General features: G+C 42.1%; 2 protein-coding genes across 8 annotated transcripts in view; both read left to right on the top strand.

Annotated features, from left to right (window-relative positions):
* The window catches only part of pex5 (peroxisomal biogenesis factor 5), a 31,457-nt gene extending 17,783 nt beyond the window's left edge, over positions 1–13,674 (top strand). For 5 of the 7 annotated variants that reach the window (XM_036595240.1, XM_036595231.1, XM_036595215.1 and 2 more), the window contains 9 exons: positions 442–564; positions 3,222–3,305; positions 5,007–5,126; positions 6,127–6,270; positions 7,317–7,387; positions 8,592–8,813; positions 10,933–11,098; positions 11,922–12,079; positions 12,629–13,674. In XM_036595240.1, the coding sequence (XP_036451133.1) occupies positions 442–564; positions 3,222–3,305; positions 5,007–5,126; positions 6,127–6,270; positions 7,317–7,387; positions 8,592–8,813; positions 10,933–11,098; positions 11,922–12,079; positions 12,629–12,869 (1,329 nt within the window). In that variant the 3' untranslated portion in view covers positions 12,870–13,674. Of the gene's footprint in view, positions 1–441; positions 565–2,568; positions 2,683–3,221; positions 3,306–5,006; positions 5,127–6,126; positions 6,271–7,316; positions 7,388–8,591; positions 8,814–10,932; positions 11,099–11,921; positions 12,080–12,628 lie in introns of all 7 variants that reach the window. The other 2 variants (XM_036595264.1, XM_036595256.1) reach the window with 2 other exon arrangements.
* Positions 13,675–14,602: 928 nt separating this feature from the next.
* On the top strand, positions 14,603–25,619 carry cdca3 (cell division cycle associated 3). The gene is made up of 7 exons (XM_036579904.1): positions 14,603–14,799; positions 16,760–16,944; positions 18,292–18,409; positions 20,721–21,313; positions 22,078–22,426; positions 23,728–23,807; positions 25,249–25,619. The coding sequence occupies exons 2-7, from the start codon at positions 16,807–16,809 to the stop codon at positions 25,339–25,341; spliced, it is 1,371 nt and encodes a 456-aa protein (XP_036435797.1). The 5' UTR covers positions 14,603–14,799; positions 16,760–16,806; the 3' UTR covers positions 25,342–25,619.
* Positions 25,620–27,664: the final 2,045 nt, after the last annotated feature.

Raw genomic sequence — 27,664 nt, 5'->3', positions numbered from 1 at the left:
GTGAAATTCCCCTTTACATTTTAAACCAGTTCATATGCCCTCATAGCTCTTTGGCTAAAATGCAGAGTGAAACATCATGAGGTGCAGGATCGTTTTCTGGCTACGTCTGAATTCCACGTAGAGCAGTCATTATAGACCCGACCCCTGAAGTGTTGCTGTGTACGTTTGTAAAATTTTGTGTAGTTTGTGATGCTTTTCCTCCTTTTTCATTTGTAATTCATTTGTATGTTTTTCTCACCATTTATCTCATTAATTGTAACGTTGACTGTTTATCTGTGTTGTTCAGAGTGGAGCCCTGCTCTATTGTGTTTGATGAGTGTAGTCATGGCAACCTTACGAGTGTACACCAGAACGTGTGTAACACTGTGCCCTTCCCTTTAGCTGTAGATGTGTAATGGCCATTGTTGTTGTTGTTGTGTTGTTGTTGTTGTCGTTGTGTAGTTCCTGCGGTTCATTAGGCAGATTGGCGAGGGCAGTGTGACTGTGGAGGACAGAGCAGGGAAGCAGCTCACTGATAGAGCACAGGCCAGGGAGGCACACAACTGGGCCTCCAGCTTCACCCAGGTACGACCCCTACGTCCTCCCAGTCAGGAAGCTTTGGAAAGGGGACAGCTAGGGACGTTCCGATCCAGTTACTCCCCCCCAAGAGTCCCGATCTCAGTCATTTAGTATTGAATATCTGCCTAAAACAAGTCTTATCAAGCAGCTTATCAAGTAGCTAGACCTGTCAATTATATTAGTAACTGATTAATCTACTCCTTATGTGGATGAAGTTATCCGAGTTTTTCAAGACGAAGGACTTAACTGAACAATAACTAACCATGAATAAAACCTTTGGATAAAGATAAACTAGGAAATTTGGAAAAAAGACTGTTTAAAAAATATGAGGACCATAAAATGCATGCAAAGGTGTTTCTTACTGTAAGAAACTATCAACTAATCACTGCTGATCCATTGAGGAAGTAAATGAAGGCTTTCGCTGCAAAATACATGATTGACCGCTTTAAAATTTTGACTTTTTTTTGTGATGTATATTGTTGGGAGGGGGCGTTACTCATACAAGAAATATTGATGCTATCTTATGATTAATACCACCTTTATTAGAGAAATAAAAACATGGTTTCAAAAACGTTGAATTGCTACAGACCCCTATTTCCTAACACCACCACTGTTAAGAAATCTGAGTCAGTAAGTTTGAACCACTTCACATCAGACCACTCTGAATGACTTTGTTTACGATGAATTAAACAGGAATGTTGAAATATCTGTAGCATTCCCCTTTAATATAGCCAATACTGATTAATTCAAATCTATATTTAAATACACCGATCAGGCATATCATTATGACCACCTCCTTGTTTCTACACTCATTGTCCATTTTATCAGCTCCACTTACTATATAGGTGCACTTTGTAGTTCTACAGTTACAGACTGTAGTCCATCTGTTTCTCTGCATACTTTGTTAGCCCCCTTTTACCCTGTTCTTCAGTGGTCAGGACCCCCACAGACCCTCACAGAGCAGGTACTATATGGATGGTGGGTCATTCTCAGCACTGCAGTAACACTGATGTGGTGGTGGTGTGTTAGTGTGAGTGGATCAGACACAGCAGTGCTGCTGGAGTTTTTAAACACTGTGTCCACTCACTGTCCACTCTATTAGACACTCCTACCTTGTCAGTCCACCTTGTAGATGTAAAGTCAGAGACGATAGCTCATCTGCTGCTGCACAGTTTGTGTTGGTCATCCTCTAGTCCTTCATCAGTGGTCACAGGACGCTGCCCACAGGACGCTGTTGGCTAGATGTTTTTGGTTGGTGGACTATTCTCAGTCCAGCAGTGACACTGAGGTGTTTAAAAACTCCAGCAACACTGCTGTGTCTGATCCACTCACACCAGCACAACACACACTAACACACCACCACCACGTCAGCGTTACTGCAGTGCTGAGAATGATCCACCACCCAAATAGTACCTGCTCTGTGAGGGTCCATGGGGGTCCTGACCACTGAAGAACAGGGTAAAAGGGGGCTAACAAAGTATGCAGAGAAACAGATGGACTACAGTCTGTAACTGTAGAACTACAAAGTGCACCTATATAGTAAGTGGAGCTGATAAAATGAACAGTGAGCGTAGAAACAAGGAGGTGGTCATAACGTTATGCCTAATCGGTGTATTTCTGATTGGATCGGGACATCCTTAGGGGTCAGCTTAGCTGGTGGCCGTCTTGGCTTATGCTGTTTGGCCGAATTACAACTTGTGAATGCCCTTGCCAATGTGCACCCACCGGTGCTGTGTTGTTATAAAATATGAAATGTAGTTAAATGTAGTTCATTTGAGCATATTTGCTGGATTTCTCCCTCAGCCACTCCAGCTTTGAATCCATTTAAGATCATACATTATTACTGTAAGATTTCCTTCTTCTTTTGTCTACAAACTACTATAACATCTTCTTGACCTATTTACCTACATCCATACCCAAATATAACTCCTCAATGAACCCAATTCCAAACCCACCATGCCCATAAATACCCGTCCCTCCCACCTGCCTCTCCTCATAATGGCCGTCCAGTACCTGGAGGAAACAGGGGGAGGGACTGTGCAAGTGGAATCTCGAGAGTGCAGAGAGAAGAGTGACCAAGCTAAAGCTAAACAGGCAGAGCAATGGGCTTCTGTCGTCAGGCAGGTAGGACCCCTGGTGCTTGGCAACACAGATACAGTGGTCCTTCTGTTGTTTATTTACATATTTATTCTTTTTTTTTTTGCTTTAATATTCTAGTCTCCCTTCCTAAACATTGTACATTTTTTTAGTCTTATTATTTCTGCCATAGTTGCTTTAAAGTCTTTGTGCTTCCTTGATTAGCATTGTGATGCAAGAAGGCAGTTTCTTACAGTAACCTGCTTGCATTCTGTGAGAGCAGATCCACCGTCCTGCTCCTGACAGCGCAGTAACGAGCCATTTGGTTGTTCATTAAAGGGGGCAGGTGCCTCTGTAGATGAGTAGTCTGCTTGCTACGTGTAAGTAGAGAGGGAGGGAAAGAGGGATGAATGAGGGTAAGATGCTTTCTTCTTCGGTCAGCCTCCCCAGCCCTCTGTCTCACTTCCTTTTTGTCCGTTTGTCCTCCACTCTCGTTCATTTTTACTGCTGTCGTCCTCTGTCTCTGTGTGGAACTGCGGCGTGGTGGTCGTAATGCGTTATAAAGCCTCGATCCGTTCTGCCTGCAGGTTTCGGAAGAGTCTGCAGAATCCTGGGTAGACGAGTTCACCACATCAGGGCCGGAGTTCCAGCAGGCCAAAGCTGCTGTGGAGGTACCAATGCATTCCTATACGATACGTACTCTACCTCATATACCTTGTTTTTAGTTTTATTGTCCATTTTATCAGCTTCACTGACCATATAGGAGCATTTTGTAGTTCTACAGTTACAGACTGTAGTCCATCTGTTTCTCTGCATACTTTGTTACCCTGTTCTTCAGTGGTCAGGACCACCACAGGACCCCCACAGAGCAGGTACTATTTGGGTGGTGGATCATTCTCAGCACTGCAGTAACACTGACGTGGTGGTGGTGTTTTAGTGTGTGTTGCGCTGGTCTGAGTGGATCAGACACAGCAGTGCTGCTGGAGTTTTTAAACACTGTGTTCACTCACCGTCCACTCTAGTAGACACTCCTACCTCATCAGTCCACCTTATAGATGTAAAGTCAGAGACGATAGCTCATCTGCTGCTGCACAGTTTGTGTTGGTCATCCTCTAGACCTTCATCAGTGGTCACAGGACGCTGCCCACAGGACGCTGTTGGCTGGATGTTTTTGGTTGGTGGACTATATTCAGTCCAGCAGTGACACTGAGGTGTTTAAAAACTCCAGCAGCACTGCTGTGTCTGATCCACTCAGACCAGCGCAACACACACTAAAACACCACCACCACGTCAGTGTTACTGCAGTGCTGAGAATGATCCACCACCCAAATAGTACCTGCTCTGTGGTGGCCAGTACAAATTATTGAATTCATAGTTTTTGATAGCATTTTTGGTAAAATATGTTACATTAAACAGCACAAATGCCTTAAAAGACCCATGATTTTTGTTCCTACTTATTTTTGATATAAAAGACCTTGATGTAGTGTGTAAACACTGCAGAAGTTTTAAAACTGTCCACTCCCCACTCCATACTGTCGTATGACATTATATATGAAAAACTAGTTGCAAAAACAGCTAAAAAAAAAAAAAGATTATTTCTTTTATGTCATGAAAATGAATACATTTACATTCATCCACCTATTCAGCCTGCAGCAGTTTAGCCCCGCCCACCTACAATGAAACTACAAGAAATGTTTCTTGCCTTTTTGAATGAGGGTAGCCAATCACAACAGAGCTCATTTACATATATCAGTTTAAATAGGTTGGAAAATGGTCAGGAGCTGACCATGAATCGTGACTCTTTTTGGTGCATAAAACCACACAAACACATTTTTTATGTGGACCTCACTGGAAAAATTAAATACAAGAACAGTGTAGGATATCGCTGCTGTCGGACGAAAACCTCATATCCCCATTTTTGTCGTTTTTCAGTTTTTGACAGATTTGAAAAATGCTTACTGTCCTTCATATTGTGTGTAAATTTCAAGATGAATGGACCGAAAGAAACGACCCAAAACTACTAAAAAAGTCTGGTTCCATTGACTTACATTAAAAGTAAAGTATGTTTTTTTCCTTCTCCTGTAAACTTACCATTTTGGAGATTCAAGGTTTTGGTCCGACAGCAGCGAAGTGGGCCCTTTTAATGTGACGAAGGATGTGATTGAGAAGTCAGAGATGCGGATTATAGAGCAGTGTGGCAGACTGACTCTAGCTGGCGTTAGCTAGAACTCAGAACAGTGACTATTTCTCAGCTTTCAATGGTACAAACTGACTTGTTCTTACATCATAAACTTGGGTAAACTTTGTGTTTTGCCGAACAGTTTTAAAGAAAAGGCAAACTGTGTTGTAACAGTGCACGTGTTTGTGTTCAGAGCGATGTCGATTTCTGGGAGAAGCTGCAGCAGGAGTGGGAGGAGATGGCGAAGAGAGACGCTGAGGCTCACCCCTGGCTTTCTGACTTTGATCAGCTTCTCAGCACCTCCTATGACAAGGTATCCCTGTGTCTGTCTGGGTTGTATCCTTGTGGACTCAGTTTCACTTTTATATGTTTATATCTTTTATAACTGGTGTGAGTTAAATCCATGCTGATTAAAAGAGAAATCCACCGATTTCCAGAATTGCTGCGTAATTAAATGGTCAAGATGTAAAGTCATTCAGAGTGGTTTGATGTGAAATATGAAATGTAGTGGGTTAGAATTGTTCACAGTGGTGGTGATGGGAACCAGACGTCTTAATGCCTCTAAAAGCTCCCTCACAGAAAGTTGATGTGTGGAATTGTTATGAATATGTCGCCTGATGCCTGAGACACTGTTTTATGGTAATTTTAAGAAGATTTTAGTCTTAAATGTATTTTTAAAATCCATTTATGGTGGAGAGGTACAAGCAGAGTAAAATGACACACAAAGAAAATTTACCACTATTTTATCATCATAAACATTTAATGTAGAAACTATACATATAACATTTACATACAAAAGATGTGCAGGTTTTGTATTGTGTTTGCGTTGTATGTATTGTGACCCCTGGTTCCTATCGGCACCACTGTAAAGAAATCATGGTCAGTAAATTTCTGTACAATGAACCATTTCACATCAAAGCACTCTGAATGACTTTGTGGCATCTCAAAAACTAAATTATGCGTAAATTTAGAAAAATTGATGGAATTTGCCTTTGCGGCTGCTCCTGATATACAGCTCCTTTCCTTCAATGCTGAAGGAAACCCCCTATTGATTCGCAGTACAGGCAGAGAACTGTTTGCACTCATAATCTTCGTTCAATAGGATCAGTATTTAGTGTTAGTCTAAAGATGCATTAATTACCCTGTTTTCAAATAGTCAAAGTCAAATGGAAGAAATGAAACAGACTGTAAATAAATGTTAGTGCCATAAATGTGTTCACTGAGTGCTTCTAAGGCATGGAATCCACTGTATTTATGAACCTCAGGGGACTCTTGTTTTGCTTTGCACTAAATGTTTGATGTGTGATTCTCAGGGGTATCAGTTTGAGGAGGAGAATCCGTACCTGTCCCACGAGGACCCGCTGGCGGAGGGGGTGCGGAGGATGGAGGCCGGGGATATTCCCGGAGCTGTGCGGCTCTTTGAGAGCGCCGTGCAGAGGGAGCCAGACAACCAGCTGGTTAGAACCCTTTGTCTGTTTCATCACTAAAAGTCGTCCCTGACTAAGGATTTACTTCATCCACAGAAGTTCCCCCTTACTCCAAATATAGTCGGTTGATTTCTGGAAGCTTATAGTCACTAAAGGTCAACTAGCCCCCCCCCGAGCCCCAACCTGAAATACAAATGCTAGTAAATAAATAACATAGTATTAGAAAACATTAGACTACAAGAACTTAAAATCTGTTTTCACTTTAAATGTAAGCATTCATTTTTTTAAGTTATAGAGAACGTTTTGATAACATTTTAAGTTTCTTAATTAACATGTCGCTGTTGTCAGAAGAAAACCTTGTATCTCCAAAATGGTAACTTTACAGCAGAAGCAAAAACATACTTTACTTTTAATGTAAGTCAATGGAACCAGACTTTTTTCCGAGTCATTTTGGGACGTTTTTTTGGTCCATTCTTCATTAGATTTACGCACAATATATAGGGCAATACGTATTTTCGAATTATGGCAAAAACTGAAAATCTTCTGACAGCAGCGATTTACAAAGTGAATAACACGTTAGATGTTATTGCCGCTATATATTTTTTGGTACCTTAGCATGTAACATACATATAAAAACTAATAATTATGACTAGCATGACATTTAGCATGACAACACCTCACCTACATTTTTAAGTGGTGACTTATTCAGTGTTGGCTCACATCGAGTAATGAGGGAAGAGAGAGAACCGAGAGAGCGAGGACAGATGTGATCTCTTTGACTCCTGCTCACCGATGGCTGTGGCATCGTTGGGGGTCCCGATGACGGGGCTTATATAGATACACCATTTGAACCCTGTATGCTTTTTAGTGATGCGTCATGTTCAGTGCCTTACTGTATTGTGTAAAATGCTGCTTGCAGAGTTTGTATTCCACCTTCATAGGATTTTAATGTTTTTTCTGCCTTCTCTTCAGTAACCAGGGCACGACTGTTGCATGCGAGATTCACTTAATGGAGACTCTCTACCTGTATAGTCAAAAATTATTTATTGCCCACCTGATTTCTGCTGCGTTTGCAGGCCTGGCAGTATCTGGGAACTTGCCAAGCAGAGAATGAGCAAGAATTTGCAGCTATCAGCGCCCTCCGCAGGTCAGTAAAGGATCTGTGCGCTTCAAAAAATTTTTTTTTGGTTTAGATTTACAGTGTATGTAACTTGAACCTTTTTGAGTGCCCATTTATATTAAGTTGTCACTGTTAAATGGAAAATTACATTTTTTCAGTTTCTGTATTGTTACTCCATTTGAAAACACCAGCTGCTTGTTACATTAACATATTGTTGCTGTTGGAACAAAACCATGTGTCTTCATTTGTGTTAGTTTTTTTTATATATTTACATAATTTGAAAATGCCAGCTGCTCTTTACACTGTGTGAAAAATTTTCAACAAATTGGATATTTGGGCCCAATCCCATTTCTTCTTTTACCCCTACCCTTTGTTTTTGAGTGTCAGCCTAACACCTTGGAACTGAGCTACAAGGGGTAGTGGTTGCCTTATGAAATGGGACCCTCAAATAAAAAAGAAACACTGCTTCGTTATCAGGCTACTAGCGCTGCTCTGTAGGCGACCCGGCCCGTCTTCAGTGATAGCAGAGGAGGGTTAAGTTCAGCAACCTCGCTCTTTGGTGATACGAAGCTGAAGTCAGATATTCACCAGCTGCTTGTTCGAATTTTCCCGTTCCACCTGGTGCATCAGTTAGGAAAATTAGCTAGCTGGCTACCGAAACAGTAGCAGACTATTAGTCATTTTTTAGATAATTTTTTATGCTTGTGATAAAGAAAATGATCATAATACACTGAAACGACATTAAACTAAGATAATACAGCGATTATCGTAATTTTTAACAGAGAAAATTCTCACATTTGTGTGTTTCTGTGGTCTCTTGTTCTCCATCTTGCTGGTTTTTCTTCTTTTCTCATATCTCTCTGTTTGGAGTCTCTGAAAAACCTCCGTTTGGAGGGTCATGTAGCCCCAACACTTCACCCCCCCCCTCTATCTCAACAAGAATCAGGACACCCTACCCCTAGATGTGAACACGCAAAACGGAGGGTTAAGGGCTAAGTGGTAGGGGCGAGGGGTGAAATTGGGATTGGGCCTTGGATTGGATAAATAGAAATGGTTCCAAAACACTCAGACTTTCTCTATAATAATTTCAGTACTTTCCACATGAATATCTATCATAAGTTACGATGTTTTTGTTTTAGCTCTCCTACAGAGTTACCATTGCAGAGATACCAGGTTTTGTTAGGACAGTGACAGTATGCTGTTGCTCTTCCTCTCGTTTTGTTGCCGTCAGGTGTATTGAGCTGAAGAAGGACAATCTGACGGCACTGATGGCTCTGGCGGTCAGCTTCACCAACGAATCACTGCACCGGCAAGCCTGCGAGACGCTCCGTGATTGGCTGAGGCACAACCCAAAGTACCGGCACATTCTGGAGCAGAGGGAGAGAGAGAAGGAGAGGGAGGGAGTCCGAGAGAGGGACAAGGAGAGAGAGAGATTCGGATCCCTGCTGCCAGAGTACGGTTAAAGCGATGCTTTACACAGTTTCTCCTTCTCACCACGAATGTAGTCAGTCAGCAAAGGCGGGTCTGGAGTCTGAAGTTCACCATCTTGGCATCACTGCCGGTGTGAAGCCCAGTCTCACATCCCCATCCTGATTGCACCTCCCAAAGGACCCTAAAACGTGTCACTGTTTTAATTCAGTTGTGTGCTAGCTTCGTTGCGTTTGTTTACGAATATATTCAAGTTTACAAAAAGTTCAATAGAGTCTGGCTGCAGACTTGCGCTCTCAGCCAGATGCACTCTCAGCCCCAGTGACATCACGTGCACATGCACTCTCTGCCACAACGGCAGAAGAAGCCCAACGACACGGTAACTTTTGGCTGCTGCTGCTTAGCGATATCATCATTTAGTTCATGTTTTGTCCATAAGCTAGAGTTACATTTAATGTAAATCATAGGACCCATTAAAAGTGTCTGTTGGTTCCTGTTGGTTTTCAGTAGTCGCTTATGGTGCTCTGTGTTTTCCTGATGGGTTGATATCACAATATAAAGGATTCTGATCGTTTAATCAGGTCTTCTGGGACTGATTCCAGATAAATTTGATCGTTTCCTAATGGCCTCTAACGGCAACCATGAAGCCAACTCCCGTTAGGAAGCTAAACCATCAGGTTTTATTCCTAACGGCCCTGCAAACACAGTTACGTTGAGACAACGTACTGTTTTGGTGCCTACAGCGTCGTCTGCTTGGTGTCCTCTACATTGTCACAGCGTTGAAATTTAATTCCTCAGAAAGTTACGACAACGTTGTCTGACAACTTTCGAGGAGATTGTGACGACGTTGATCAGACAGTCTCCGGCCAGACCCTTCTCAAAAAGTCAGACACATACATATTCACCAATGCCTTTTGAGGTTCCTCCCAGAATTGTTGATTGACGGCTGTGGTACGTATGATTTATCCAATAACAGTGTGGATATTGTGGCCAGAAACCAGCCGGACAGTTATTTCCAGTCATATAAAACCAGACTCCTCTCTTTGAATAAAGAGAGACCTAAACTGAAGGTGTAATTACTGTCTCAAAACCATATTTGAAATCACTAGTAAAGTCTGACAAAAATGTCATAAAATGTTTTGTCGTGTGTGTCAGTGGTCAGGACCCCCATGGACCCTCACAGAGCAGGTACTATTTGGGTGGTGGATCATTCTCGGCACTGCAGTAACACTGACGTGGTGGTGGTGTGTTAGTGTGTGTTGCGCTGGTCTGAGTGGATCAGACACAGCAGTGCTGCTGGAGTTTTTAAACACCTCAGTGTCACTGCTGGACTGAGAATAGTCCACCAACCAAAAATATCCAGCCAACAGAGTCCTGTGGGCAGCATCCTGTGACCACTAATGAAGGACTAGAGGTTGACCAACACAAACTGTGCAGCAGCAGATGAGCTATCGTCTCTGACTTTACATCTACAAGATGGACTGACAAGGTAGGAGTGTCTAATAGAGTGGACAGTGAGTGGACACAGTGTGTTGTGCTGGTACGAGTGGATCAGACACAGCAGTGCTGCTGGAGTTTTTAAACACTAACACACCACCACCACATCAGTGTTACTGCAGTGCGGAAATGATCCACCTCCCAAATAGTACCTGCTCTGTGAGGGTCCACGGGTTCCTGACCACTGAAGAACAGGGTAAAAGGGGGCTAACAAAGTATGACAGAGAAACAGATGGACTACAGTCTGTAACTGTAGAACTACAAAGTGCACCTATATAGTAAGTGGAGCTGATAAAATGGACAGTGAGCGCAGAAACAAGGAGGTGGCCATAATGTTATGCCTGATCTGTGTATATAATCATTAGTGTCAGAAACCATGTAAGCAACCTCCTATTAGAGAGCACTGAACAACTCAAGTTTGTGGCAAGTCAGCAATGATTTGGTCATGCAGTTGGCACCATGCTAATTAGTACTAATTATTGCCTGTTACGTGTCAGCTACATTAGCCTCGTAGCTACAAAAAAAAAATTGTCTTGGCTGATCAGCTACATTTATAGTAAGCTGGACTGTAAATTTGATTTTTGAAAGCTGGTGGATGTCTTGTGCACATTGTGCATGAATGTCTTGTGTTTCTCTGTTTCTCTCAGGGCGCTTTTTAATGAGGTGCAGACGTTGTTTCTGACAGCGGCAGCCTCGGACCCCACACGGGTCGACCCTCAGCTGCAGTGTGGTCTCGGAGTGCTCTTCAACTTGAGTGGAGAGTATGACAAGGCTGTGGACTGTTTTACTGCTGCATTGTCTGTTACTCCACAGGTACACAAACACACATGTATGCTTGTATATTACTCTGCTTGTGAGCAACTAAATGTGTTTAAGCATAACCTGACCTTTGATTTGAATTCTGTTACTCTGACCAAAGCTTGGCCCTCATTGCAGCCATAACTAACCCTGCCAAAACTATAACTGCATCATTGTGTCATAAGAAAAACATTTTGAACCCGCCAGCAGACCTTTACATTGTGTTGACGTGGATAATGAACAGACAGATATAAATACTTGTCTATCTATAAGTTTTTATTAGTTTACATTAAGAGATGTTAACATTAGAACATATATAGGCTTGTCACTATCGATTATATTGGTAATTGAGTAATCTAGCAATTATTTTGACACATAATTGCATAATTAGTTTTTTTTGTTCTGTGTGTTTTTAACACTTTAGACCAGAATACTAAATTCTGGTTATCGATCACTGTTTTGAATAAAATGTTCCATTATAAAATTTAGAAAATACAGTTTATTTGAAGTATTTTAAGTCATTTTTAAGTCTTTTGAGTGATGTAAGTCAAAAGCGACATGAGAGCTGATATCGCCCCCTTGTGGATAATGTGCAGACTGCTGAACCCGGCTTTATAATGATGTGCAGTTATCCTGTTCATCATCCAGATTACAAACTAATCGATGAGCTGATTTATTGAGAACCTAAATTTAAATAATTAAATTTTTTTAATTGAGTAATTGATTATGATCAGGTAATTTCGCTATGGAAGGACACATAAGGGCACGTTTTTGGATGGATTGTAGCTGCACTTTAGTTTTTAATTGCAGTCTTTTTCTTCTACTTCCTTCTTCCCAGGATTATTTGCTGTGGAACAAGTTGGGAGCTACTCTAGCCAATGGCAATCGATCTGAGGAGGCAGTGGCCGCCTACAGGCGGGCGCTGGAACTGCAGCCTGGGTTTGTGCGCAGCCGATACAACCTGGGGATCAGCTGTGTTAACCTGGGAGCTCACAGGTGAGAGAAATCATCCTGTGTGTGTCCACCAGAGGTGGCTGGACAGTAGAGGAAACCGAGCACAGTTCTGCAGAGCAGCTGATGTAGCAAAGAAAACTAGTAGTAAATTAGTCTTGCGGGACCAGACGTGATCTCATACTGAGAATACACATCTGGTCTCATTGTCACATGTGGTCTCATTGTCATATGAAGCGCAACAATTTACACCATCACTCGGAGACTCTAAACCTGTCGAATTGAGCCAGCACTCTGTTTGCAGCTTTCCTCTCTTCAGCCTGACATCCCGCACTCGGTGGCTGTAAAACATCAACTGTCTTTAGATGTTTCAGAAAAAAATAATCAAAAAATAATAAAACTGTGGTCTATAGAAGCTTTTGTGGTCCCCAAGTTGGAAAAGGTTGGGAACCCCTGATCTTGACATTAAAGCTGAACTATGTAAGATCTGGGTTTTTGGAGACCTCTCTGGTGGAAATGTGTAATTGCACACCACATCTTCCGAGTGGTCAGTAAAAAGCATGAAGTCTGATGTTAGCTGTGTTTGTGTCGCAGGGAGGCGGTGGAGCACTTCCTGGAGGCCCTCTCTCTGCAGCGGCAGGCCGCCGGAGACGTGGAGGTGGGCGCAGGCCGGGGGCCTGGAGCCGCAGCGACCGTGATGTCCGACAACATCTGGTCCACCCTGCGCATGGCGCTGAGCATGATGGGAGAGAGCTCGCTGTATGCGGCGGCAGACCGGCGCGACCTGGACACACTGCTGGCTCACTTCTGCCAGAGGGAGGGAGAGACGGAATGAAGGGGGGAGGCGGGGGAGGAGAGGAAGAGGGGGGTGCTGTGCGAGTGCGGGGAGAGGTGTCTCGGAGAGACTTCTGAATTTTAACGGGGGGTCGTTAGAGGAAGATGAGGAGAACAAAGAAGAGTGAGAAAAGCTCAACATGCACTACATTGGTGTGAATGGACAGACGGACTGACCGCTGGCTGTTTCCCTGAGGAATGGCCGATATATCAGAAGGCTCACGGTACATCAGTCAGCGCAAACCACCAACGAACTGCCAGCGGAGAGCTGCACTCGAGGTCCTTGTGCACAAAGTACATTGTTTTCCATTTTGTTTGCCATTGAAAAGGCGCGTCTCGGCTACAACAGCGAGGTCAATATGTTTTCACACTGTGATCCGAAATACTAATCATGCATTTTTGGAAGAAACGAAGACTCGAAGAAGCCTGTTTGTGTGCCATTCTGCATCTTTTGTTCCTGTACGATCCGTTAATAGCCAGACTGTTTGCAAGCCAGACTGTTCTGATTGCCGGTTACTGTCAGCTCCAGCTGAGAGGAGCGAAAAACATGAGAAAATGAATGAAACAAAAAAGGATGAGAAATGGGAGCTGCATGCCAGCGCTCTCTCTCCTTCTCCTCGTGTGTAATTTGATACTGCTCATGCTGTAAATTAATCAGCTTAATTGTAAATGCTACCAGCCATCTTGTGTACTGTAATTGTATTATTATTATTATTATTATTATTAATATGCTCGTTTTGAATATAGCCAACAAACTGTAATGATTATGTATGTAATCCAAGCAATAAAACTTTGAACTAATGCGAGTGGGTGCTCATACCATGTAGTGTTAAAGTCCTCATGTTATGCTTGTAAATTTATTTGGAAAATTGGTACCTTTTCAAGGAAATAAACTGTTTTAAATAATAATTGATCATAAAACTGCATATAAAAGTAATAAATGGCAAAAAAAAATAAATAAACTGCTTATAAATAACAAACATAATGCTGTAGTAAAACTAATATTAATAATGGGCAAAAATGCTTGTAACAGTCATAAAATTGTTAAAATAATACCGTTTACTATAATCGACATGATAAAACAGGTTATTAATAGTAAAAATAATTACAACTGTTTTACAAATAAAAATAATCAAAATAGTAAACCATTTATAAATAATAAAAATTTGAAACTGTTTAAAAATAATTACAATTAGTTTTAACTTATTTTGTTAATAAAGGACAAAAATAATGATCTCATTAAAACAGTCAAAAAGTTGTTAAAATAATTCAGTGCTTAAAATAAACTTCATAATGATCAAATTAAAAAACGTATAAATACAAATAATGTAACTGCTTTAATAAAAGTAATAATAATATTACAAAATGATTACGTAATAAAAACGTAAACAAACTGCTTAATAATGATCACAAAAATCACTTGTAAATAATATTAAATAAAATAATGAGGCTGCTTAAAAATAGCAAAAACACTAATGATCTAATAAACGTATTTAATAATATTAGTAGTAATAATAAAGGGAAAAAAATAAATAATTTTTAATTAAATAATAAAGCGATTAAAGTCTGTTGTGAACGCCGTTATTATGAGGCGTCTCTGTTTTATTTCAAATCGTGTTTAAACGCCCCGGGAACGTGCGGCCTCAGCCAATCAGCGACGAGGACGTAGCGACTCTACTAGACGCTGATTGGACGGTTTGAAAATTGCCGCAAACCAGCAAAGCACGATTTAAATCCTCCAGTAGTGGCGATAAGAGAGAGAGAGCAAGTGGGCGAGAGAGCTAACGTTACTGCGAGTTACTGTTCCAGCTTCGCACAACACTACACGTATTTATTCTTTAACGGCTGCGTGACGAGTCAGACGTAGATTTTGGAGAGGAAGATCGGAGGAAGACGTGTTTGGGCGGCTGTGGAAAACTCGTCACATCAAGGTGAGCAAGTCTGGATTGTTTTTGTCTAGAAAACTAACTTGGCTAACAAAGGTAAACAGGTTCTTGTTCGAATTTTCCCGTTCCACCTTAAATGCTGCAGCAGTTCCATTCTCGCCATTCAAGGCATCGAGCGCTAGAACGCGACTGCTGCACCATTTAAGGTGGAACGGGAAAATTCGAATATGAAGCTGACTTCAGCTTCGTCAAACAAAGCCACGGCAGACTTAGTTACCTTTTATTGGTCTCTTGTGAAAAAGAAATCCTTAGGAACAACGGACTCTTTACTACGTACGTTTTAACCGGACAAACTTGGCTGGCTAACTGTAACTGGACTTCACGTTAAAGGGGAATTCCACCAGTTTTTCCAAAATTCTGCATAATTAAATAGATAGATGTAAATAAAGTCGTTCAGAGTGTTTTTGTGTGAAACGCTCCGTTCTAGAGAAACTCGTTGAGTTAGTTTTGCTCACAGTGGTGGTGAATGGAACCAGGCGTCTGAAGACTTTTAAATGCTTCTGAAAGCGACCTCAAAAAAATGTATTACCTGAAATGGTTAACTAGATATACGCTGCATGATATCTGACACGTTTTATGATAGTTTTGGCTTCATATGTATTTTAACCCATTCATGGTGGAGGGATATGTGCAAGGTGTTGTGAGGCAACATGCCATATAACTTAAATCTCCGAAGACACGTGTAGATTCACCGGTATTTTTGGATACTAAATTAACTACATGTCTTTATTTGTGTTGTAGTCATGGCGACCCCTGGTTCCTATCACCACCACTGTAAAGAGATCCTAGTCTTTCACAGTGAACCATTTCGCACCAAATCACTCTGAATGACTCTCATCTCAATGACGGAATTAAGAAATTTTGAAAAATCGGTGGATTCCCCCTTTAACTGACCTGGCTATGTCTGAATGTGAACTGAATGAGTGATGCTGGGTTTGTTTCATACCTTGCTCTTGTAATGTGTTGGCTAGCATGCCAGTGAGCACTGTTTTTGCCTTCATGTTTTAATGTTTTTGTTTTTGGAACCGAGTCTGAATCTCAAATTGCTCCCTACTCCCTTTGTAGTGCACTGTATAGGTTAGATCATAGAATAATGACTTCTACAACCAAATAGTGCATTATATGTCTGATCGAAAGGCATTTGGGATACAGCCATAGGCTGTACAGCTCTACTGAACATTTTTAGTGCACTGTTTTGGTGTTAAAACTTAGCATACCATGGGCACTGAACACAGATCAGCCATGACATTGAAAGCTCCTCCTTGTTTCTACACACATTGTCCACTTTATCAGCTCCACTGACCATATAGGAGCACTTTCTAGGTCTACAGTTACAGACTGTAGTCCTTCTGGAGTTTTTAAACACCTCAGTGTCACTGGACTGAGAATAGTCCAACAGCAAAAACCATCGAGCCAACAGCGTCCTGTGGGCAGCGTCCTGTGACCACTGATGAAGGACTAGAGGATGACCAACACAAACTGTGCAGCAGCAGATGAGCTATCGTCTCTGACTTTACATCTACATGGTGGACTGACAAGGTAGGAGTGTCTAATAGAGTGGACAGTGAGTGGACACAGTGTTTAAAAACTCCAGCAGCACTGCTGTGTCAGATCCACTCGTACCAGCACAACACATACTAACACACCACCACCACGTCAGTATTACTGCAGTGCTGAGAATGATCCACCACCCAAATAAAACCTGCTCTGTTGGGGTCCTGAACACTGAAGAACAGGGTGGCAAAGCATGCAGAGAAACAGATGGACTACGGTCTAACTGTAGAACTACAAAGTGCTCTTATATGGTCAGTGGAGCTGATAAAATGGACGATAAGTGTAGAAACAAGGAGGTGGTTTATGGCTGATCTGTGTATAGGGAGCCATTAGAGACCTTCACTAAATGCTTGGCTGGATGCTGATGTTAACTGTCGACTCATACTTGCAGAGGCATCACTTTACTGTCCATTGGTCTGTACTGAAGAGAACCTCAACATGGGCACCAGTGAGAGTAAGATGGCTGCGGTGTCCACACCAAAACCCGAACCAGGCCATGCAGCTCAGAACCGGCGCCTGGCACAGCTTGCTGACCCACGGTCACCTTCTTGCGGCATCAACCGCACTCCGATACAGGTAAAACCTGATGGCCACTGAAAAATGCCTTCAGTTTGGCTCCTGAACTTGGATCCATGGATCATTCTTAAAGGAGAATTCCACAGATTTTTGGTTATTGTAAACAAAATTATTGCGAGTGGTTTGGTGTGAAAAGCTCCGTTCTAGACTTAGTCAGAATTGTTCACAGTGGCGGTGATGGGAACCAGACGTCTGAAGAGTTTAGTTCCTCTAAAAGCTCCCTCACTCAGAGGTATCGGCTGAAATAGTAATGAATGTACTGTCCAGTACAAGACATTGTTTTACCATAGTTTTGACAAGATTTTAGCCTTTAACCCAATTTTTAAAATCCTTGGGGAGAAATGTGTGCAGAATGTGATAAAGTAAAATATTTTATTATTTCAATTTTCAACCATAATCAACATTCCATATAACAACATAGGTTATTTACATATCAGTCCTTAGGATGGATGGAAATAAAGAAAGAACTATTGATCCTGAAGGGAAATTGCAGTGTTAGAGTAGCAAGACACATAATTGCTCCTATTGCATTTCGCTGTTGTTGGAAGAAAACCTCGTATCTCCAAAATGGTAACTTTACAGGAGAAGGAAAAAACCTACTTTACTTTTAATGTAAGTCAATGGAACCAGACTTTTTTCCAAGTCATTTTGGGCTGTTTCTTTTAGTCCATTCATCATGAAAGTTTACACACAATGTAAAGGGCAGCAGATGTTTTCAAATTATGTGAAAAACTGAAAAATGAGAAAAATGGAGATACGAGGTTTTCTTCCGACAGCAGCGATGTAAATGGGCAAAAAACCTGCACATAAGTTAAAGTATGGGCGGGTAGAGATAAAGTATATCTTTTTGCATGTTTACATAGCATATAGGACAATAAGATTTGTTGTATTAACATGAGAGCAGGTATTGCGCTAAGTGGTATGAGGTAGTTACAACACAATGAGTATAAACATAACTAGGAATAGCAGCAGTATTTACAGTCTAAAAGGTGCAGTAAAAGGGGGTCATCACAGTAGCAGTTATGTTATATAAGAAACATTTAACAAAAAAATGGGTCTGGCCAGCTGCATGAAGGGTTCTAGTGCAGGTCTAGAGAACTTTTAAAGCACTTGTCACATCAGGAAGAGTCTGAAAGCTCAAACTCCTGGAAATTCAGACTGTAGATATCCTGTTTTCAAAGTAATGCAGATTCTAAAAGCCAAGATTCCAAATCTGCTTCAGAGGGGAAAATAAATAAGAATCCCAAAGTAGGCAGATGTTTTCTTCTCGTAAGGTTTGGAAAGTGTAAAAAGCAATTTGGAAAAAAGTCTTAAAAGGAAATGGCAAGAACCCTGTGTATGTTCTAGGTGGGTGGAGCAGCCCCTTGCGTCCATGAGGTTCAGGAGTCAGCTGGACCTTTGTGTGTTGACCCACGATCACCCACGCCTGGCATCGTTCGCACCCCAATGAAGGACAGTATGAAAGGTAAGGTGGCAGTCAACATTTAACATGAGCAGCTGTGAATATAAGCGTTTGCCAGGAGTTAATTTGTCTGGCATTATCTTATTTAAAGTGATAGTTTAGCCAAAAAAAAGGAAAAAAACACAATGTTGTCCCCATTTACCCGAATATAGTCTATTGGCTGAGCCATTTTTGATGCCAGAAGTTTAGTTCTTTGATTTTGTACTGGAGCTGTGAGGCTAATGTAGCTGACAAATAATAGCTTATACCCCACAGTTTAGCTTTGGAAAAACTCCATACACAAATAATCACATACTTGTATTAGGGCTGGACGATAAAACGATAACGATAATTATCGCGATATAACTTCCGCGATAGAGCGATAAGAAATGTTAGATAGATGTTCGATATAATACACCATTCTCACGTTTCCATGTTCAGCGAAAGCCCTGGTGGCGTTTTCTACTGCAAGGAAAGCGACACTACTCTGCTGTCGCCAGGAGAGGGCGCACTTCCGAGTTTTTTTTTATATGATTAGAGAGGGAGGGGGCCACGAGTAAAATTGAGTCACCAACTATACTTTAGCAACGTCTGAAACGTGGAGTTATATATTCCCTGTCTGAGTGGAGCGACCGGCGATCTGCCCTCCTGTGACCGAGTCTGAGTGACGAGGTCAGTGGCGTAACTGTACTGTCCTACAGCGAACTCACTCCTTTCCCTACATCCTAACAAGCTTTAGCTGAGTTAAATCATGTCTGCTCCTCTCAACTACAGCGCTCAAAAAGTCATATTTAAGTATTCGTGCATTCCCAACCAATGAAAATGAAAGAAGGAAGTGGGTTCATGCAGCTTACAGCCCTGATTTAAACGAAAGTAAACTGAGGAAGCTGTGAGGCATTGGAGAGCGGTTCCAGGCTAGCTGTTTTTAGCAGCTGGCTAACTTGAAGCAGCGCTCCGTCACTCACACAACCCGGCGAATTGATGATACTGTGGATCAAACAAGACACAAAAGCACTGATTTCAGTTTAAACGTACCTAAAAGGAGGACTCTGTTTGTCTGGTGTTGATATACTGCGGTTCACCCCTTAAACTACTACAATTGAATAGAGAAGCCCAGTCGTCTGCTAGCTGGTGTTAGCTAATAGGTGTGTGTGTGTGTGTGTGTGTGTGTGTTTAAGACCCTATGTCTTATTTATATAAATGCATGTTGTTTAGCTAAACATTAGCAGCCATTTTGAAGCTTGTCTGTATGTTTGTCCTTTCATACACATTTTCTAAAAGTGTAACAATACAATGTAGTACTGTGTCGTTCAGTATGAGCCTCTCAGTTCAATGCGCAGGGCAACATTCCTCACAGCAGGTAAAAGTGGCCCAAATGAGATGTTTTGTTAAGCTGTTCACAATAATTTTTTAATGTGACCTATATCCTACACGAGTCTGAATAGAGCACGCTCCTAAACTGATCTTCATGTGGTGCGCTCGTCCAGAAGTAAACAATCATGGCTGCCTTGCAGGAGTGATAATGAAGCTCCAGTGGTGGACAGCTGGGCTCATCACCCAGAATGTGTTCAAGCTCCCCGTAAAAAGGGCACGTTATTCGGACACGGTCCTTTATTTGGTTTGCGTCCTTAAACTTTGCTTTCAGATTTTAACTTTTCTCTGACACTGCAGCCTCGTTCTCCTGCAGCCGCGTTGAGCCATTTCTTTAGAAATCTCTCCGCTGGTCTCATTGGGTGCTCAGCATCCCTACAGCTCTGATCGTAGAATCGCCCCCCGCCAAACGCTGAGCGGTTGTGATAAGTACCTTCTAACTGTTTGTACAGAAACATCACCCTAAATGTTTGAGGTCCCAGTAGGGCAAAATTCTGACTAATGTCAAGTTGGATTGATGTTAAAGTTGCAATAATTCTGATTTGGCTGTTCTGACTGAGTCGCATTGCCGCATATCGGATATGTATCGGAGTTCAGTACCACATATGAAAGCGTCCCAAATTGGAACAGAAAACGTCAGATTCAAGAAAAAGATCAGATTTGGGTCACTTTTACCTGCGGTGTGAACATAGCCAAAGTTACGCATGGTCAGTATTAAACTGAACATCGCTGTTGGAGCAAGACCTTGTATCTTTGATTTTAACTAAAAACAAAGAGTAAAGTAAAAAGCACTCTTGACACCAAACATGTCTTCGCTGGTTGCCTACATTTTGGGGGGTTAGGGGAAATGCATTTATGTAAATTTGATTTTTGGTCAAACTATCACCTTCCTGTCGTAGTGGCTTAACCAGCACAAAACACTAAGATTTGGACCTTAAGCCTAAACCTTGTCTCTCCTTTGCAGTGACGGTCAGCTCACTGGCACGCAAGCTCAGCACCTTTTTCCTGAGTGACATTGGGACGACAGACTCCTCCACTCTTCTCCCTCACGTCTCCTTCACTAAACACCCCAGCCTGCCCAGTGTGGAGCAGCAGGATGAGCTGAGCTCCAAAGAACCCCTCCTCCCTCCCAACGACCCTCAGGGACCCCCCAGCGGGAACAAAGTTGCTCCGTCCAGCCCAGTGGCCTGCAGCCCCTCGGTGGGCTACGGCTCCTTTTCCAGCAGTCCGTTTGTGCTGGTGGGCGAGGTGGAGGTGGAGGTGGATGCGGCGGTCACTCTGGAGGAGGCTGAGGAAGCTCTGCTTCTGGGAGAATCTCCGCTCCAGAGGGAGCTCAGCCTGAGCCTGCTGGCCTGCAGGGATGGCGTTTACCCCCCTGAATTCTACACCTCAGCTGAGGAACGTCCTTCTACTCCTCTTCCGCCTTCAGTGGACAAGCAGCACAGTGATCACTCCTACGCTTTTGCTTTGGTGTCCAGTGAGCCCGTCCATCCTTCTTCTCCTGCCGAGGGAGCTGTCTTGCCAACAGCCAGTATTGCTCAGCCTCCTGAGCGGGAGGTATGTTTTCAGTGTCCTCTAAAAAAATAATTAAAAAATCGAACTCCAAATGTTGTCGATTAGCCAGGTTTACTACTTTAGTTTTTCATGAGAGTTAGAAGGATAACAGCTTGTGGGAGCTATATAGAGATGGAACGATGCCACTTTTTCTTTTCTCATACCAACATTGAAACCTCGAATCATCCGATACCCATCTAATATTTTTTTTATTAGAATTAACTGCTAAGCTTTAAAATTTAGGTTCTTAATGATGATCTGAAAGTAGGCTATGATACGGAAGCTACTGTCACTCTACTGCTCCACAGGAAGAGCTACACACCTAACATTACAGCATGAATCAGTGTGTTCACTACAGATTTGTTGCAGGACTGGATCAGATTCTTCCTTTTTTCCCTTCACTATCTCCTTCATCCAGTTTTGCTGGTACTGGCCCCAGCTGTGAGTGAAACTCTTCATAAAGTTTTGGCTCCTGGATGAAGCAATAAAAGTCTCAGCTCACCTTTGAAAAGTCTCGCTTGCTTCTACAAAATGCAGAGCGGCTTATGAAATATTTTCCCGTTTTACAAAGAGCAAAGGATATCTTCTTAAGATATCCCGGCCTCCCCAAAATACAGTAAAAATCAACAATAAAGGACCTGTAACAGTGACATGGTTGAGGCAAGTGTGTAATGATTTTGTCTGAATCATTTTGAGGAAATTAGCCGACAGGTGGTGATATTTTGTGTTGTTTTTGAAACTTGAAATGTCTTCCCTCTTGTATGCAGGAAGTGAGAGAAGAAGCTCCTGCTGTGCCTGAGCAAGAGCCAGTGCAGCCAGAGAAGCCCAAACTGGCCACTCTTGAACCAGTCAGTATATCCACCAAGCCCAGCCTGACCCTGAATGTCAACAGTGAAGTCCCTCTGTCCGGTATAATGATCCCCAGGTTTGACACTCGTAGCCCAAGCCAGGCAGTGTTCAAACCCCAGTGGCTGGGTGTAGGGTTTGGGGCGACGGGCGTCAGGGCTAGAGGGGTCCAGGGCCGTGGCAAAGGGACCTCCTCCCCACTGTCCACCCGCAAACCAGCCATCGACGAAAACGAGAACAAGGTTGTTCTCACCAAACAGAAGCAGAGAGGTGAGTTTCCTTGATGGCTATTTTAAGGAAATAACATTTCGTATAACTGATTTTAATAAATCAATGTAAAAATAAAACAAGTGGCTTGAGATTTTAAGGTAAATAACCTTTAAAGGAAACTCCTGTAATGCAAAACTCCCAAACTACAGTTGTTTTAGAGGCTGATGTTGGGTTAAGTTTTTCAAAATAACATCACATTCCTTAATGCGGGTTACATATACCACATTGGAAAGGATGTTATTGGTCCACTGTTTTTCATATTTCTGCATAATTAAGTTTTAGAGTAACTTACTGACTCAGAATTGTTCACGGTGGTGGTGATGGGAAACAAACGTCTAAAAAGCTTAATACTTGTAAAAGCTGCCTCACAAAGTTATTACATGAAATGGTTACAGATATGCTGTCTTATACCATTATTATAAATATTTATTTTTGAATACACTTATGGTGGAGGTGTACATGCAGGGAGTGTTGGGGCAAAATAGTCCCTAAAGAAAATTTAGAAAACATTTTTGTCACATTTATCATTATTTTACCATCAACATTATATAAAAACTGTCGTAGGTTCACTGGAGGTTTTGTATACTAAAAATGACTATATACAAGGTGATTCAAAAAGATTAATCCGATATTAAAATGATTTATTTCACTCGTAAATAATTACAGATCAATGCAGTAAAGTGTAAATGGTTTAATTGAGCATAAAGTTTATTATGTAATTTTACAAGTGCTCAGTATGAACCTCCTCCAGCTGTACAGACAACATCAACGCCATAGTCAAACTCATCCCATACTGGATTGAGCACGTCGGGTGTTGCTGCACTCACGGCTCTTTCAGTGCGATTTCGGGGATCATCCAGTGTCGTGGAACCAACACCGAATGCTCTGAGCTGTTGGAGGTTCACTGCCCACGAAAATCACACTGCACAGTTATGACGATTCACTCTTATTGAAGTAGAGAACGCAGAACGCTTTCTGCTCAGGGGTCTCATCTCCTCGCAGACTGAAGGGAGCCATCTAGCGCTGACAGTCATAAACTCTGACCTCTTTCAATTGGAATGTGATTGGTTCCTAGGCGCCTCACGGTTGTAAAAATATGCCACTTTGAAACCTGATGAATCTTTTTGAATCACGCTGTATATTTGCTGTTCATTCGTCAATATATTTGTGTGGTTGTTACAGTAAGGTGTGCTTGAGAGTTTCTACAGAATGCATGCGTTTACCTTGATCTGTTCTAAATGTTACATTGGTTGGTTTTCCCCAGTTTTCCTCAGTGAGGCATGTTTTTTCCTGTGTTTCAGGCAAGGCTCTCATTGCTGAAGGCAGGTCTCCTCTGCAGATTCTGAAGGAAGCCAATTCACCCAGAGGCCACACAGCGCAGGTTTGTTCTCTCTGTTTGCCTCACGAGTTCATTCGTTTCAATTCGGGCGAGATCCTCGGCTCTATGAACGGCTAAAGAAATTGTGGCTGTTCACCTCTTTCTACCATGGTTCCCTTGATGCTCTGAGGTGTGTGCACTCTGCTCCCCTTCTTGAAATCAGTAATCGCCTCTTTGGTTTTGCCCACACTGAGGGAGAAATAATTGTCGGTGCAGCGCTCTGCGAGGAGTTTCACCTCCTCTGTATGCTTCCTCATTGTTATAAGTGATGAGGGAACTACCATTATATCGGCATTAAAAATCTCATCAAATCTGCAGGCCAATGGAAAAACATTTTAATTTTAATTTTTAATTAATATTGTGATGCTGTAACCTCAACTGACTGTTGTTTACTTCAAAATATGCAAAAAACTTCAACAGTAAAATAGACACTTTTAGTAGACCTTGAAACGTTACACGGACGCTTGAAATATTCAAAATTGAAATGTCCTCAGGTGCTCGGCCCTCTAAACCTACCTATTTGCTTGAAATAGACACCTGGCATCTTTTCTTTGCCGCAAGTTCCTTGTGACTCAATTGCTGAACTGATGTTAAGTGTTTATACTTGTTGAACTGCAGCTGAAATGCAGCGTGTGTTTGGTGATATGACTGGTGTTGTTGGTGTGGGAGAGTCCGAGCACGTTACGTTGCAGTGCATGCTGGGAACTGTAGTGACGCGCATAGTGAAACGGGCTAATATTAATAGAAAATTAAAATACTTTTGCGGGCCAGATAGGATTATGTGGGCGACTTGTGTTTGACACATGGGTAGTAGAGTGTAAAAATGAACTTAAACCTAGCTTTCATCAGCTCTCTCTGCCGGTGCCTCGGGTTCCTGAATGTAACTGCTGCGCTATTTGAGGTGGAGCGGGAAAATTCGAACAAGAACTGACGAAGATGTAGAGCTACCTACTTTGCTGTGCTATTAGAGACATTTTAGCTGCCCTGCTGTAGCTCAACCAGCGTCACCTGAACGTTCTGGCATACAATAAATGCATCATCAAATGTTGGTTTGAAATATCCAAGTCTAAGCATTGGCCTGATGCCGTTTACCATGTTTGGTATCAGCTAGTCTGGAGATGATGAGTCCGATATCTTCTGCACGCAACACTGGCCGAACGTCAGCCCCATTCGGATTAGCTAATGCTAGTCAGCAATGGCACACTGGACATCATGATGGGAAAAATTAGTCTTGCGTCGTGAGGGATGTTTGAGGGAATTATTTGAACATTTCATGAATAACGTCTTACAAATGTCAATATCAAATCTGACTCTGAATCTGATGCCTACCCCTCGTGGACACGTGTCCTCGTGGGACTTTGCTGGCGTTCTCACAACGTTAACGTCCACTTGTGCGTAAGAACGCAGAACATTAAGTTAACTTGTCTTCCTTTTCTTTGCTTAGATGAAGCTGAAGGTTTCAACTCCAGAGAAGAAGAGGTTTGGCCAGATGGACAGAAGAGCGCTTGTTCTCTCTCTCAACAAAGAGAACCAGTGAAGGACAGAGAACTGGAATGATGGACTGAATCACACGCTCCACCAAACACTATGTACATAAAGATCAGATGTACAGTTCTGTGTATATCTCTCTCTCTCTCTCTATTTTTCTCTCTCTCTCTCAGGAAGCAGCCTTAAATTGATCCAGAATGATTGTCTGCGTGTCTGCATGTGCGCGTATGAGCGTGCCAGCTTTATTTGTGTATGTTTACGTTCCTTTCCTGCCATTTCCTCAGTGTCTTCCACTTTTTAAAAATGTAAATAAAATTTGTTATTTTATTTCGATGTTTCATGTCATTCCCTTCAGAATTTAATTTTGCTGGAGCAAGTTTAGGAATCATCAGAATTGAGTTCTTTGTCTATACAAGGAGGGGACTTTTTACCTTTTTACACCGGTCAGGCATAACATTATGACCACTGCCTCGTTTCTACGCTCATTGTCCATTTTATCAGCTCCACTTACTATATAGGTGCACTTTGTAGTTCTACAGTTACAGACTGTAGTCCATCTGTTTCTCTGCATACTTTGTTAGCCCCCTTTTACCCTGTTCTTCAGTGGTCAGGACCCCCATGGACCCTCACAGAGCAGGTACTATTTGGGTGGTGGGTCATTCTCAGCACTACAGTAACACTGACGTGGTGGTGGTGTGTTAGTGTGTGTTGTGCTGGTCTGAGTGGATCAGACGCAGCAGTTTTATATAGACTGTATAGAAGAGGCTGAATCAGCGTTAAATCCCGCGCTTCAGTATTTGCTGCAGCCACGCGCTCATTTCAAATCTAAAATCTAACGGCTCCGCTAACGGTCAGTTGAAGCGCTAACGTTACAGGTGAGGAAAGTATGTTAGAAGTTAAGTGCTTATTGTTTTTAATTATGTTTAGAATTAATACTCTGAGACATATTAGCAGGTCTATAATGATGTGCCGTAATGTAGTCGCTTTAACGGTCAGTTTAAATCCATGTTTAACGTTATTTGTCCTGGCCTACTAACTTAAGTTGACTCCTCAGTTCAGTCAGGACAGCTAACGCTAGCCAGCTTCACTAGCAAGCCAGGGTAATATGGAGCACCCAAGCGGCCGTGGTTAAAAAAATAAATAACATTGCGTTCCCTCGCAAAATATATACTTGTCAGACAGCAAGCAAACGTAGGACCAGAGGTGCCCAGCGGTTTTCAGCATAGCTAACGTTAAAAGCTGTTTCGCCAGTCTGTGCTGAGTTTATTCAGCTGTTGTTCTCTGCAGTCTCTGTAAACGTAGCTTCTACTGTACGAGGACCCTCGACCTCAGTCTCAGTTTGATTCACTAACAGCAGAATCATGATTTTGAGAAGCGACACTATGACTTTATATTTCAATACAACATTAAAGGAAAATTCAATGAGCTGCTCCACCTCTGAGCTTAAGCACAGCACAGCTTTTACAAGCGAATGCAAACCGTTTGCATTGTAATGCAAAACTTTGTGAGGGAATTCAAAACATTTGCGAGGGATTGCATTTTTTGTGAGGGAATGCATTTTTTTTGCAAGGGAACACACTTTTTGCTGTGGGAATGAATTTTTTGTGAGGGAACACAAAACATTTGCGAGGGATTGCATTTTTTTGCGAGGGAATGCATTTTTTTGCAAGGGAACACATTTTTTGTGAGAGAACGCAAAACATTTGCGAGGGATTGCATTTTTTTTGCGAGGGAACACATTTTTTGTGAGGGAACGCAGAACATTTACGAGGGATTGCATTTTTTTGCGAGGGAATGCATTTTTTTGCATGCAAACACATTTTTTTGCGAGGGAATGCATTTTTTTGCAGGGGAACACATTTTTTTGCGAGGGAACACATTTTTTGTGAGGGAACACAAAACATTTGCGAGGGATTGCATTTTTTGCGAGGGAATGCATTTTTTTGCAAGGGAACACATTTTTTTGCAAGAGAATGCAAAACATTTGCAAGGGAATGCAATGTCATTAACTTTTTCTTCTTAACAGAGGGGACTCTGTTAAAAGAGTCCATAGGGACTCTGTAGGGTAACATTGATGCACCACACCAACATGAATTTCCTGCTGGTTTATGCTGGTCTGGTGCTGCTTTAACTGGACACCCAACATGGTCATGCTAGTTGACCAGCATTCCAGCATCCAAAACACAACATTTGCTGGTCTATGCTGGTTTTCCTAGCAGGGATAATAGCTGTTTTAGAGTGCATAATATACAGGGTACGTTAGCTACCCTTCTTTTTCTGTTTTAGCGCTTAGCCTGCTAACTAGCAAGTTATCACAGTATAATAGCTAACAACCTGAAGAAGGAGTGTAGGTTAATAGATGGAGGAGTTTA

The sequence above is a fragment of the Colossoma macropomum genome, unplaced genomic scaffold (genome assembly GCF_904425465.1).
Source record: "Colossoma macropomum unplaced genomic scaffold, Colossoma_macropomum, whole genome shotgun sequence".
In the NCBI taxonomy this organism is placed as follows: domain Eukaryota; kingdom Metazoa; phylum Chordata; class Actinopteri; order Characiformes; family Serrasalmidae; genus Colossoma; species Colossoma macropomum.
Note: the sequence above shows the minus strand (reverse complement) of the source record. Positions and strands in the feature narration are given on the sequence as shown.

Excerpts from the sequence above, each read along its gene's own strand:
- cdca3 (XM_036579904.1), top strand. The coding sequence starts at position 16,807 with ATGGGCACCAGTGAGAGTAAGATGGCTGCGGTGTCCACACCAAAACCC. Across the intron at positions 21,314-22,077 it reads CTCAGCCTCCTGAGCGGGAG|GAAGTGAGAGAAGAAGCTCC; the intron begins GTATGTTTTCAG and ends TCTTGTATGCAG. Across the intron at positions 23,808-25,248 it reads CCAGAGGCCACACAGCGCAG|ATGAAGCTGAAGGTTTCAAC; the intron begins GTTTGTTCTCTC and ends TTCTTTGCTTAG.